At 36.6% G+C, this 14447-nt stretch overlaps 1 protein-coding gene across 1 annotated transcript in view; it reads left to right on the plus strand.

Annotated features, from left to right (window-relative positions):
• The window catches only part of IL1RAPL1 (interleukin 1 receptor accessory protein like 1), a 1380067-nt gene that overhangs the window by 1352276 nt on the left and 13344 nt on the right, over positions 1-14447 (plus strand). The window contains exons 9-10 of the mRNA XM_055267893.2: positions 1332-1475; positions 14158-14328. Of these exons, the coding sequence (XP_055123868.1) occupies positions 1332-1475; positions 14158-14328 (315 nt within the window). The remainder of the gene's footprint in view (positions 1-1331; positions 1476-14157; positions 14329-14447) is intronic.

The following is a 14447-nucleotide window of genomic DNA, read 5'->3' on the forward strand; positions in this document are numbered from 1 at the left end:
TGTGAGAACTCAGGACTGATGTGATAACCTGAGGGTACTTGTTACCAGCAAAACCATGGATCATTTTAAAGTTCTCAGTCTAAGCTATATTATATTGACTGTGTTATGAAACTAGATAACTTACTGGTGGATTCTGAATTACAGAATCAAGAACAACATTATTTTAAAGCTTTAATTTCAGAAATGTTCATATTTAATTGTAGTTAAGGAAACTAGTACTTTTCAAGGTAGTTGTCAACTACAGGGAACAATGGCTACCCATCAGTAACAACATTTGGGCTATGATGCTTATGGACAACGCTTAGTTAAAGTGAGTTTCAAAAATCTGTGCATGATGGCTTACTATTTAAATACCATTATCTTTATTTTTGTTACAATGTCCATGGTTCTAAAGAAGGAAAAACTAGCAAAATATTTTATCTCCAAGTTTTCCTGATAAGTTTTGATCTAAAGTATTCAATAGAAAAAGGAGAATTTGTATACAGTGAATGTCAAGAAAATTCCTTTTTTGGATAGAACATAGTAACATGCCTGGTAAAAGGGGAAGCAAAAATTTTAAAAAGTAAATGGTTGAATAAAATAGACCACCAACAACATATTCATGTACTATCCTATCCACTAGGAGGCCTACTTCTTACACCCAAAAAGCATTCAGCCTCCAAGATTATGGTAGACCAGCTTGGTATCACTGTATTGAGGAAGATACAGCACAGGAGCCATTGCTCCTGGCAGGAGTCAGCAGACAGCATTCATTAGATAGTCTTCCCAACATTCTATGCAACAATCCACAGTGCTCTCCTGAAACTGTGTTGTTTGACCTCTCACCTTTCTTTGGCCCCCAACCCACAGGTGACAGCTCAAGTGAGAGGGATCAAGATTCTCATTGGGAGAGGCCAAAAGTCATCCTGGCTTAAAAGCTTCATATCCACAGGAATCAGTATTATTTTATCAACCCTATAAGCATAGCTTCTGGGATCTCCACAAGGGATACATTTATATAAGAGAGTTATGGTACTCTGTTAAACCCAATATTATAGTTTCCAATCACATATTTACAATTCTCTTAGTCCAAATACAAGCTACCAACCAAGGTTCATTTTTACCACAAGCAATGTTGCTTAGCAACATAGTTATCACATACCACCTTATCTAGTTACCAAGGAAACAGAGCTAGAAAGTTATCAAAAGGTCAGATTCTCATGCAAAAAGGAAATGGGTTGTGTCAACCCATTACCTACATCTGATCTCATCCAGGAAAATGTGAAATCAAATTGAGTTTATGATTTTGGATATGAATACTATATAATTCCCCATTGTGGTTTTCTTTCTAGAGCTAATGTACACAGTGGAACTTGCTGGAGGCCTTGGTGCTATCCTCTTGCTGCTTGTATGTTTGGTGACCATCTACAAGTGTTACAAGATAGAAATCATGCTCTTCTACAGGAATCATTTTGGAGCTGAAGAGCTGGATGGAGGTAGGATGTTACCTCTTTTATTGTTCTTTCTGAATATTCTAATTTCTTGTCTTTGTTTTATTAGGGGGAAAAAAGTTACTTGCATAATCAATGGCAGCAGCTCTTATATTCTTTCAATGCTCAGTTTGTAAATTTCTCTTTTGTAAGGAAATGTGTGATGCTTTAGAGCCAATACTGTAGGTATTTTCCTCTGAAAGTTGTAAAGCAACACCTACCCACTTTAGAATTGTATTCCAAACAACACTTACAAACACTGATTGCAATGCCATCAGAGTGTTCATTTTTTCTCACTTTGCAATCAGGACTCAAAGGCCAGTTTTACTTTTTTTTAGGTAAGGAGTGTCTCTTTTAATTGTGTTTTCTAGCCCAGTAGTTTGAAGCGAATCTCAATTTGTTCCTGTTTAGACTGATCCGTTATAATAAACTGTACTGAGTATTTTAAATTCATCCAGCAGTCTTTTCAGTCTTGTTTATTTAGCTATATTTAGATAGCCTAATTTTTATTCCAAGTGTGGACCAACAGAAAAATGCACAAGCACATTGATTTCATAGTAATGCATCTCATATTTTTACTGTAAGTAGACAAATATTGTTTTGTGGAAATCGTAATTAGTATTTGCTTCTGGTCACCAATGAATATGTGTACAATCTAAGAGGAAAATGGAGTCTTTAAAATTCAGCTCCCTAAACTGCACATTAGACTTAGTTTATTTTCCTTTTTGGTCATTTTTTAAAAACATAAGATAAACCAGCAATATGGGAAGCATACGCAAACTGACAATGAACAGTACAGATGAAAAAGATTTCTTCATCATTTTTTTTTTTTTTTTGTGAGGTGGAGTTTCACTCTTGTTGCCCAAGCTGGAGTGCAATGGCACGATCTCAGCTCACTGCAACCTCCGCCTCCCGGGTTCAAGCGATTCTCCTGCCTCAACCTCCCGAGTAGCTGGGATTACAGGCACCTGTCATCACACCCAGCTAATTTTTTGTATTTTTAGTAGAGACAGGGTTTCACACCATGTTGGTCAGGCTGGTCTTGAACCCCTGACCTCAGGTGATCCACCCGTCTCGGCCTCCCAAAGTGCTGGGATTACAGGCATGAGCTACTGCATCCGGTCTCATCATATTTATATACTGTTTTTTTCAGTGATTTTCAGTTTTGCAGTAAATGGTACCAAGGAAAATGAGGCAATTGCCTATGTTGGCATGTTTCCAGGGTCCTCTGGAATAATAAATCCACAAGCAAAACTGTAGTTTTGTAGGTTTGTAAAGAGAAGTGGTTTATTCAGAATGCCTAACATGCCTCTTGGTTTACCCTTCTCTCCTTCCCATTAGGGTGAAGCCTGAGCTGCAGCAAAATCATTTCCTTAAGTTTTTAATTGCTGATTTGCCTATTTGTTTCTGACTTCCTTGTCTATTGATACAAATTATTATTACTACTATTGCTGCTGCCTTAAAGAAATATAAGGACTTTGCCATTGTGGGAACTACTGTTGAATGAGTACCAAGCATAGTGCTAGGCATTCTTAACGTCATTCTTGCTAACCCTCACAAACATCCTGAGGTCAATATTTAATCTCCATTTTACTGATAAGGCAACTGAGACTTTCAGAGGTTAAATAACTTACTCAAGAAGATAACACAAATACTGTAAGTGTCCAAGATGGGATTTGAAAATAAGTCTATTCCCCAAGCCTTTATCTTTATCGGACACTCTCTATTATTTTTATTTTTTTAAATTTAGTATGTTCAGTATAATCTAAAGATCTGCTGTTGTTTGCACAATTAGCACAGTACATGGTATTTGAAAAAGCACATTACCTAAACAAGTCTCCCCTTTTCTATTAACCCTGTTTTGAATATGTTTATTTTGTGTTCTGAATGAGTTGAATCATTTTACCAAACCATCAATTTCTAGGGCAGTAATCTGTCATTTTCTGAATGTAGAAAATTCTGGAATATAATGAAAATGAATTAATCATATGCAGTTGAACTTTCAGTGATTCGAAGTTTCATTTAGTGGGTCCTGCTAATTGTAAACACTTCAGTGACTGACTTGGGTAGCCTTACCAGATTTCATTGCTATTCTGAAGCTGCAGGGTTCTCAGTATTTTAAAAAATGTTTTAAGTAAGAAAACAAAGCAGACAAACACTAACAAACAGTATTCTAACAGATGAGAAGGTTCTCTCGGAAAGCCAGTTTCGTTAATAAATCCTTTAGCAATTCTTAGTCTGTCTCTGGGGCCATCTTAAGCACAATCGAGGGTCTAACTATTAGGGCTTTTCTTGAAATGCCACTGAAAATGCATCAGGCCCAAAGAAAACCAAGATAACAAACTTAATTGTCATCTGGAAAAATGTTAATGTACAAGTTATTCCCCTAAAAAGGGGGGGCGGGGAGAAGCAAAGACTGTCAAGGCAGTGATTGTTCAAATGGTTTTATGGGAAGAAATTATTACTAGAACTGCAATCACATGTTCAGCCTCCCTGTATTAAAGCAGACCCGTTCCTGCTGAAATGGTGGTCAGGGCCCCACTCTTAACTCGCATCTCCCACTGCGTCACACCTAACCTCTAGAACTTCCAGAGACACTGTTTTATCAGAACCATACAGCAGTACTAATAATTATATAGCAAGTTTAAAATCTGTATCTTAACAAAAGTTAGAAGTGTATAATTGCAACTTTAATTCTCTAGTGCTCTAAAACCATTCAACTTGGCTCTCAAGTTCCCATTTCTACTGAGAAAAAACTCATAACCTTGCTTCTCCAAGATTACTCAGTCACTTCTGGTTTGGAATTCAGCTTCTTGTGGGTTAACAGTTGAAAATTGGAATATTCCATTTCCCTTCTTCTCTTTTACGCTTGTTTAAACCTGTTTCTAGGGAACTCATATATAGCTTTCTGGTAAAGGAAAAAGTCACGAGGTGCATATGCCATCCCTTCCTCACTTGAGATACTACCACCTGGTCTTTGGACATGTTGAGCACTGACTTCTGAAGGCTTAGATCCTTGTCATGGCCTCCAGTCACAAGTTTCACACACTTGCCCAGATGTTTCTCCCTTGGGAATTTCAGACATTCTTATCTGTGTTTCTAGTCTCATAAACTCCACTACATGCATACCCACCTTCCCATTAAAAAAAAAAAAAAAGTAATCATCTTTTTTATCCTTTGCCTCTTTAATATACAGTTTCCACACTTAGTGCAGGATTTCTCTATGAAGTTTACAGTTTCCCGAGATTTTCCCTGGGAAACTTGACACAAATCCTCACCTTTCTCAGATTCTGCCTCAAACCATAGGAAGTTCTGTTATCCTGTTCTCCTCTGGGGCCCTGAGGGCCCCTTCTCAGAAACCCATGCAGGCTCTAAACCTTAGTCACAGCCCCTTAGAGCCTCCTATACATGCTTTTATGGTCAAAGAATGATCTACTCTTCCAATAGTGAAAAACTTCTCTGACATCATCAAATCCCCATGCTTTCTAGCTCTGCAAGCTTTTTCCTCTTCCAAAGAAGAGACGGCTATTCAACAAAACCCAAGGCTTTGTAAATTCTTGTCTTGGCTTTTAAAAAATGTAATTTAGAGTCAAACCTGAGTAATGCCTTCTTTATTCATGGCTATCATATTTACCTTCCCTGAAGGGGTAATTTATAAAATACTTTTGAAAGTAAGATAAGGCAAAAAGTGTGAAAAATAACCAGGGAAAAATGTTTAATAATATCCTACTATAGCAATATGATAATAATAGATTCAATGGCTATTTATTGAATAACAAGTGATATGTTGACTACTTTATCAATAATCAGAGAATCACACAATTAGAAAGACAGAATTTAAGCTCTGGTCTAAATGGCTCTAAATTCCAAGATTTACAGCCATTTTATCAGACTTGCAGATGGAGTTTCTGGCATCAGGGACACATTCACTCAGTTCCTTTGGAGTCATTACAAAAGGCATTACCTGGCTATATCAGTTCTTTATCAGAAGGATTATGATATAGAAGGATTCTAATATTTTTTCAAGATAGAACATATTGATGCTTTTCTCTCTCAGTTCGTTCACATCACTCCTTGTTCCCCTCTATATAACCTTACATTTTATTGTCTCCCTTGGATTCAGTCCTTAGCATTTCTAATTCCACAACACTCCCCGCCCATACTCATTCTTTGTCATCCTCCATTGTACAACCTCAGTTCCTTGTGTCACCCTCTACCTCATTGGCCACACTTTCTCCTCACGTGCCATTTCTAATTAGTCATCAATTTCAGTCAATTGCACCTCTCAAAAATAGATATTTTCCTTACCCTTAATTGCAACTGCTTTGTCCAAGCCTCCTACACCACCCTCTTGCTTTCATTCTCTACTTCTCTATCTTCTCCTTCACATTCTAACAGAATTCTCTTTCTAAGTACAAATTTACTGTTCTATTTTTTCAAATGTCTCCATTTTGCCTGCCAGAACAAGTCTAGACTTAGCTCAGAAAGCAATTGCCATCAAAGGGTGACCCACCTTACTTTCGTAGCATTGCTGCCCCCATGGGATCTCAACATGCAGAGTTCCAGTTAGAATAAGATGTTAGTCTTTGGAATAACACAGCTATTGAGAATGAACCTAAGACAATGTAATCATGCATAATTCTCTGAGTTTTGGGGGGAAAATGAAGTAACCACAATGGTTAAGGAGAGGAGAAGATAAGCTATCCCCCTACCACTTTGATTCCACAATAAAAGGAAAGAAAGTTTGGACAAATTCTGCCACAAAAATATTTATTAGCAGACAGCCTTATCACTCAACTTATAAATCAGAAGTTCCAATTCTGTCATATATGTGTTTGTGTGCATGTATGAATCTGCATGTGTGCATGCTTCTCAGAAACCCTGCAAGAAATTTTCTCCCAAGGCAAATGTGGCAATACTCCAGTGGTAGGATTGAACTCACCTTCTGTTGACATCCAAGAATAGTTTTCATCGAGACCATTTTGGAATTAAGCCTAGAAGATCTTCTCCAAGGGGGCAGACCACTGGCCCTGCTAGATTTTTATAGGGGTGGGGATGTGTTTCTAAATTGTGTTAAGTAATTCCTATGTCTTGATTAACACTGATTTTACCATGGAGATACCATTTCCAAGACCCATTGTACGTAGTAAAAAGCCACTATCTTTAGCAATGAAACTTGATTTCTAATATCCATTGTGTTAATTGATGAAGCATCTACTGTTGATCAGAAATATAGTTTAAGTGCTTGTAGTGACTGCCTCTGGAGTGTTGCCTCATTTTGGTTAAATGCTTGCTGACCATCCTAATAAGGGCAAGCTACTGTCTTTAGAGTAGAACTTATACTAACAAAGTACCACCACCATTTATGCTGGAAAGATTTTAAAAAACAATACAGACATCACAACGGTGTTAGACTCCTTTGCTCCTCCATGTCTCTGAATGGAGTGTCCCTTCAAGTTTTGTTTAAAGTTTATAATCCTACTTTATATATTTTTTTCAGAGTGTAAAATGGTTTTTGTTGTTGTTTTCAGCTTGTTTTCCTTCTCTGACTATAAAGTATGTGGGGCATGCTTACTCATGATGACGGCAGGGCAAGCTTATAAGAACACTGTAATCACTAACACGAATCCTATTTTACAGATGAAGAAAGAGATCTCCTAGTCCTACGTTGGGAGTTATTACAGGCATTGAACAAAATTAGTTAGAGCAATTTTTTATAATCTCCACCTCCATCTCAGAAAATGTGAACATCTGTTCCATTTCAGGCATCTTAAGCACATTGGCATCTATGAAATCTTAGGCCACAGAATTTCTTTTTCTTTCTCTTTCAATGACAAGGTCACTCACTATTCATAGTTTCAGGAATTATTGTCCTCATGTCCATCAGTGAAACATAGTACCTCTGTAAATCATTTAAAAACCTTATACAGACTTTTTTTTTTTTTTTTTTTTTTTTTGGTGGGGTGGTGGTGGTGGTGGTAGTTAGACCATTTACATACACAGGAATAATCTTTAGAAGCTAGAACAAGTTTTTGGATCCCAGAAGGAGAGATGTAGAGTTGTTCTGGGTATATGACTTGCCTCAAATCATTAACCGTTAAATGGTAGGAACCAAGGCTTCTTATCCCAAATCTTGTGCTCCCTTTGCTATTCTGCTACTGCTTATCCCCTTAAGACTTCTGAATCTATGTTGCCTGCTGCCCTCTTAGGGGTACAAGAGAAGGAAATAAATATCTACAGAATGACTCCTTTGGACCAGGCATTTTGCTATATGATGGAGTCTCATTTAATTTTAGACATCTTCAGGAAGGTGTTGTTTTATAGATCAGGAAATATAGTCCCAAATGAGTTGTATAAAAAGTTATGGCAATCAAGATTTGAGCTAAGCTTCTGGGTTTCTTTTTTTTTTTTCACTACAATATACCACAGATATTTTAACTAGTATCAAATTTAAGGTGTTTGAGAACTTATAGATTCAAATAATCCAGAAAAGTACCAAATGGCACAACATGTGAATTAGAACAGTACTGTAAATATTTCAAAGTGTACAAGTCAAGCAAATTTATTTTACAACAATTGCCAGAGGTTGTCATAGCAGAATTGAAATGAAAAGCAAAATTCATTAAGACATTGACATTCAATAATCATAAAATCAAAACATTAAGATTTTATATATCTAATGTTTATTCATTCAAGGATACATGATCTCTGAAGAGAATTTTATTTGAAAAATCGTATCTTGAAAAATTGAGAAAGCGTATGATGGCAAATCTGAGACATAAGAAGAAATGTGACTTACTTTTTGAAACCTAGAATTTATTCAAATTTTATCAATGCGAATTTTTAATTATCGCAGTTTTCTGTGATAATATGCCACACTTAAACATACAAAATCAACTTTTAGGATTAAAAAAGATGAAATATACAATTTATCTTTGGACCTCCTCCAGTTTCATTTTAGGAATCCATTTACTGAATGATGGCCTCTGCCACTAGTCAATTTCACTTATGTGATTCATATATACTTGGGAACAACGACAACAAAAAAAAAAAGGAATGGCCAGCTGCCAAAAACATTTGACAACTATTCAGTAAGTGTTTAAAGGTTAAAAACTCCCCCAAACCGGATGTCATACTTAAAACATTTCTATTGTCAGTAAATCTTTTTTTCTAGCCAAATCCAATACAGCCACTACCTTCAACTTGAAAAATGAGTCTTCAACCTACATTTTCTTAAAAGCTGTGTTATTCTAAAATAATCCCGCAGATTCCTTGCTTCCTCAGTCCTTTTAAAGAACATTGAGGGTATTATCCTCTCATATGTTAAAAAGTGCATTTATCTATAACCTTTCCAAACCCTCTTTTCATTCCTGAATATAATTCCATTTTTTCCTTCTTCATCAAGATTTCTTAATATTTTAAATTCATGTTTTTTATTTGTTAACGCCACAGAGTCCAAACTTCCTTCTTTCCTCTCAAAAATGTTTGTATAAAGCATCAAAGCTTTTAGTTAATTCAATTTAAGAAGAAATATCTGCTGGACTTGGTTGATTGACTTCAAGTAACCAAACAACTAGTTGAATGATTGGATCTTGGTTTTTTTTTGTTTGTTTTTGGTTTTGGTTTTCTGGTGGAGCATATCTGCCAGGGTCTTTTGAAAGTCATAAGAAAGAGTAACTTAATGACTATATTGCAGATTATAAAGAATTACTACAAAGAGTGTGTATACCAGCTGTTTTTCATCTCTGCTGTGAACAGAATTATAGTTGATGGCTTAAATTGCAGAGGATTTTGAGAATAAAGCTCAGAATAAGAAACAGACTCTTGTACCAACCTATAACTACTTTTAAGCTGTTTATAAATGAAAGTTGAATTTAAATTATCCTAGCCCTATCCTTTAAAAATGTTAGCATAATTTTGTTTTTCATGGTTATAAAGATGTCAGCTTTTCAAAGTTTCACCAGTCACATGAAGTTCATACACATTAAACTATGTCGATTTATGTTCTTACTTATATCAAAACAATTTAAGACGTACTATCCAAGATGCATATACAGTTGGTAATTGAAAAAGGGAACACACCTTAGAATCCATATGATTTTGAGTCAAAAAAAATTGCTGAATTTAGTATGGCATCTGGCACTCTGCTTCCAGTCTGACAACTTTCAAATCATGGATTTGCTTCTGGTGGTAAATAAATGCCTAACCCATTACTGCACTGATGCAGACTCTGGAGAGAGAAATTAGATATCACTCAAGTGTCCCATTGGTTTGAGGATGGTGCTGCAGATGCATGAAAGAGGCTTTCTACCAGTATAATCTAGTTGGAAACAACTCCATTATAACTGGGAGATAATTGACTTAAGTGCTATAAATACATCCAGATGACATAAGGAGATAGAAAACTAACTGATGTCATAGCACCAATTCCTAAATTTCACTTAAGATTAATATGGTTATTTCATATATTAGTCTAGGCAAAAATTTATCCCCTTTTTGATAAAAACATGAATTCTCAGCTATTTTATTGGGAGTATATCTCCTCTAAGTATTAGGACCATCTATCATGGAGCCGAGGGGGCAAGGTTTAGTTTTTATGATGTTGTGGTCAAATACCTGGCAGATAACTGCAGTTGTCTGGTGTCATTGAGACCTCTGCATGCCTATATCCTGTTCTAGAACAGTTTATCGAAGTGTGGTCCCTCAATCAGCAGCAGCATCTCTTGAGAGTTTGCTATAAATATAAATTCTAGGAACCTACTCTTCACCTACTGAATGAGAAACTCTAGAGGTGGGGCTCAGCCCTCCAAATGATTGTCATTCATGCTCAAGTATGAAAACCACTTTCCTAGAGGCATTTACACAGACCCTAAGGTTTTCTTTTTTTTTTTTTTTTTGAGACAGTCTCTCGCTTTGTCACCCAGGCTGGAGTGCAGTGGCACAGTCTCAGCTCACTGCAAGCTCCGCCTGCCGGGTTCACGCCATTCCCCTGCCTCAGCCTCCCGAGTAGCTGGGACTACAGGCACCCGCGACCACGCCTGGCTAAATTTTTTTATATTTCTAGTAGAGACGAGGTTTCACTGTGTTAGCCAGGATGGTCTCGATCTCCTGACCTTGTGATCCACCCGCCTCAGCCTCCCAAAGTGCTGGGATTACAGGCGTGAGCCACCACACCTGGCCAACCCTAATGTCTTTTCATGAATCACAGTAAGAAGCTACAGTTCAAGAGTATTCCAAAGTAGCCTTGCTAAACTCTGAACCACAGCTCCTAGTAATTCCTTGAGAAGTCAGAGCAGCATGGAGTCTACATCTCCAAAGCAGTCTCTCCTGAGAAATGATCCGAGTCTTGAGAAAAATCTCAAAATTAGCTATCGGGTGTGAGTCATGTGATACCAAAATGAAAGGCCATTCGTTCATTTCATCAACTGATAAACTTGAGCATCTACTAAGCCCTAGTCACATACCTGAGCTAAGGATCTCATAGTCTAAGAGAGAAGATAAGATATAAGCACAATCATATAATACATGGGAAAAGTATCACTTCCAACTGAGGGAAATCAGGCTAACCTTCAAGGAAAACAAGCTAAAAATACAGCTGCTGATTATTTAGACAATGAGTAGCCACAGATATTTTTTAAGCCACCATAACACATGATCAGTGGTAAGATCTGGGAAGGTAAATTTGGTGACTCTGTTCTCCAGAAGGAGAAAGAAATGGAAAGGGAAGACCACTGAAATATAATTATAACAGCTGAGATATGAGTAGGGCCTAACCTAGAATGGAAATAGAATCCAATAGATTTGTACCAACGAATGGCGATGAGATTATTAGTAAAGATAAGGGATAGGTGGAACGCGCATCTGAAGTTTTGACATTAAAGAAATGAGATTTTTATGTTACTAAAATTAAAATGAAATAAAAGATGAAGAACAGAGCTTGAGATGGGAAGCTTGTTACGTTGTGAGCATGTGAAGTGTGAGGTGCATGATGAAGATGCAAATTAAAGTGTTCAGGTTACAGGTAGGAGTGGGGGACTGTCATAATTCAGGAGAAATAGAACAGGATCGTGCATCCCAATTGAGGAGGCATCTACACAAAAGTGATGTTATGGAAGGAAAGGATATTTTTAAGGGAAAGTGGGCTGAAAGAAAAATGAAGTGGACTGCAGAAAACATCTTGCAGAAAGACAGTATTTATGGGTTGGAAGAGAGGTTTCCATGAAAGAAGCAGGGGAATCAGAAACATAATGTTATATAAGCAAAGGTGATATTTATCTGAAATTTACCAGTATGGGTGGACCAGTTGTCTACATCTCGTCTGATTTCTGAATGCTCTGTTCTTACTAGTGTTCATGTTGATGTGGCTTTAAAATAATCTTAAGCCTAGAGAAGACATGAGGCAATGAATGAGGATCTAATTATTACACAACCCCAATTGAGGGGAGGTTCAACACTTTGCCCTACTTTGTGGCAAACTGGAAAAGAACAGATTACCAGAAAGAAAATAGCATATGCCCAAAATAATACTACAATCCACAATCCGGCCTGAGGAGTCCTTCCATTAGCCTGTGACTCCTGAACTACCCTTAGTAATACATTTATCTCTTAGGAATGTACTATTGATTTGTCTGCATCTCCTGCTAGGCGAGAAACTAATGACCAATATTGTAAAGAAAGTTTAGTATCTTATAGGTAATGCATGTGAATAGTTAATGAATATTTTAATTATTAACCGATATCATGTACTGACTTTATTGTGTGCTTTTTTTTATGATGCCTTACTCAACTAAAGTGTTTACATCAGTGAGTGGTACAATTATAGATTGTACTGGCCTATGGGCATATAGCTTTGCTATAGCAAATATAATTATTTTTGGAGAAAACTAGATTTTGTTTTTTAAAATGTACAACTATATGCTGGCTAAAGAATAAAGGAAATGCCAAAATATGACACATTTGGTATGATTGTTTCTCTTAAACTTTTTTGCCCTAAAAGCTGCTTTTTAAAAAACTCTTCTATAGCTAAAGTTTTTATTCCAAGTACTCTATAGTGAAGTTGTTAGTGCCTTATATACCTGTGTTAACTTTACATGTAGCACTTTTCTGAGTTTGCCCTGAAAAGTTGTAATCATAGAATGATTTCTAGATGGCTCAAAATTATCAGACTACTAGAATTAACACACATGTATATATCTCAGGAAGTGAGTTTTAGTGTCCTTGAAGTCAAAAGGATTGTCCCAAAGCTACCCAGAGCAACAGTCAAGAATGTCCCTCTATCGTTGATGTTTCATAGCCCAAATATTTTAAGTTCTATGCTTAATGCAGAGTTCATTTTATTCTGAAATTTATGAGTGTTTCAATTTAACTGGATCTAATCATCAAGTAATACACTGCCTATCATCAGGGAAGTGCAGTAGAGAGCTACAGACATTGATATTGGTAGACTCAGCATATCGACAGTATTTAAAATTTAAGTGAACTGTGAATCTTGATATCTTAGTCTAAAAAGGAAATTGACAAAAGAAAGACTATCCAGAGGATAAATGATTTCTTATTCGTAGAAACAACAAATGAGAAATCTGAGATGGTGTATTAGAAAAATTAAGATAAAGATAACAAATGATAGTAGTCCTCAAATATTTAAAATTTTCTCATGTAAAAAGGGGGAAGAGTAAGGACAGAAATGAGATTTTAGAACTAAGTTTCTTTTATTTACATTCTATTTCTTGATTCTTGTGAACAAACTGATTAGCACGATGAAAAATAACTTGGCAATATTTTATGTGTAAGATGAGTGGAGACCAGAAAAATAATGTCTTTCTATAATCATTCATTTTAATAATATTCTCAGTCCCAATATGCAAGAACTTACTCCTAGTAAAAAATTAATTATCCCAAGTTTGGTTTTATTTTCTCCCCAACAGAAAATCAACACAGCACACATAATCTAAAAAATCATTCCTCCACAATTAAGTCAGTTGCCGTTTTCTCTCTCTTTTTTCAACTGGGTAAAATGGCCAAGGGTAGGATCAGTTGAACATAAGATTTAAAGTAAGAGCATACTGATATCCAAACATATGGCTTTTACAAGCAATCAAGATTCTCTGTGATCTGTGCATCAAAAATGGTGAAATTCTGCCCGGTGCAGTGGCTCACGCCTGTAATCCCAGCACTTTGGGAGACTGAGGCGGGTGGATCGCCTGAGGTCAGGAGTTCAAGACCAGCCTGGCCAACATGGTGAAACCCCCATCTCTACTAAAAATACAAAAATTAGCTGGGTGTGGTGGCGTGCACCTGTAATCCCAGCTACTCGGGAGAATGGCTTGAGTCTGGGAGGCGGAGGTTGCAGTGAGCCGAGATGGCGCCATTGCACTCCAGCCTGGGCGACTGAGCAAGACTGTCTCAAAAAAAAGGAAGTCTGCATTTCATTACTCTTTTCACTGATTTTTCTCCTACTTTTTTCACAACAACATCAACAACAAATCAAAATGTAACCCTTTGTACCTCCAAACTAGTTTTAGAATATTTGGCATCACTGAACTCAATGAAACTTAATGAAGGCTTCATTTTTTGGTCTTTCAGAAATGGGACATTTGGAGATGTTTATGAAAAAAAGTGCATGTTTTCATGTCCTATTGTTATCTTTGTAGAGTAGTGACTTCGACTTTTCTTTGGAATTTTTTGACAGACAATAAAGATTATGATGCATACTTATCATACACCAAAGTGGATCCTGACCAGTGGAATCAAGAGACTGGGGAAGAAGAACGTTTTGCCCTTGAAATCCTACCTGATATGCTTGAAAAGCATTATGGATATAAGTTGTTTATACCAGACAGAGATTTAATCCCAACTGGAAGTAAGTTAATGTTTTCATTTGAGAGTGTGCATATTCATGTGAGTGTCTGTGTAGTCATCACTTTTTCATGGAATTTTAATGTTTGGTTCTTTACTTCAAAATTTGTATCTGTTAGCTTC

The sequence above is a fragment of the Symphalangus syndactylus genome, chromosome X (assembly GCF_028878055.3).
Source record: "Symphalangus syndactylus isolate Jambi chromosome X, NHGRI_mSymSyn1-v2.1_pri, whole genome shotgun sequence".
NCBI classification, from domain to species: domain Eukaryota; kingdom Metazoa; phylum Chordata; class Mammalia; order Primates; family Hylobatidae; genus Symphalangus; species Symphalangus syndactylus.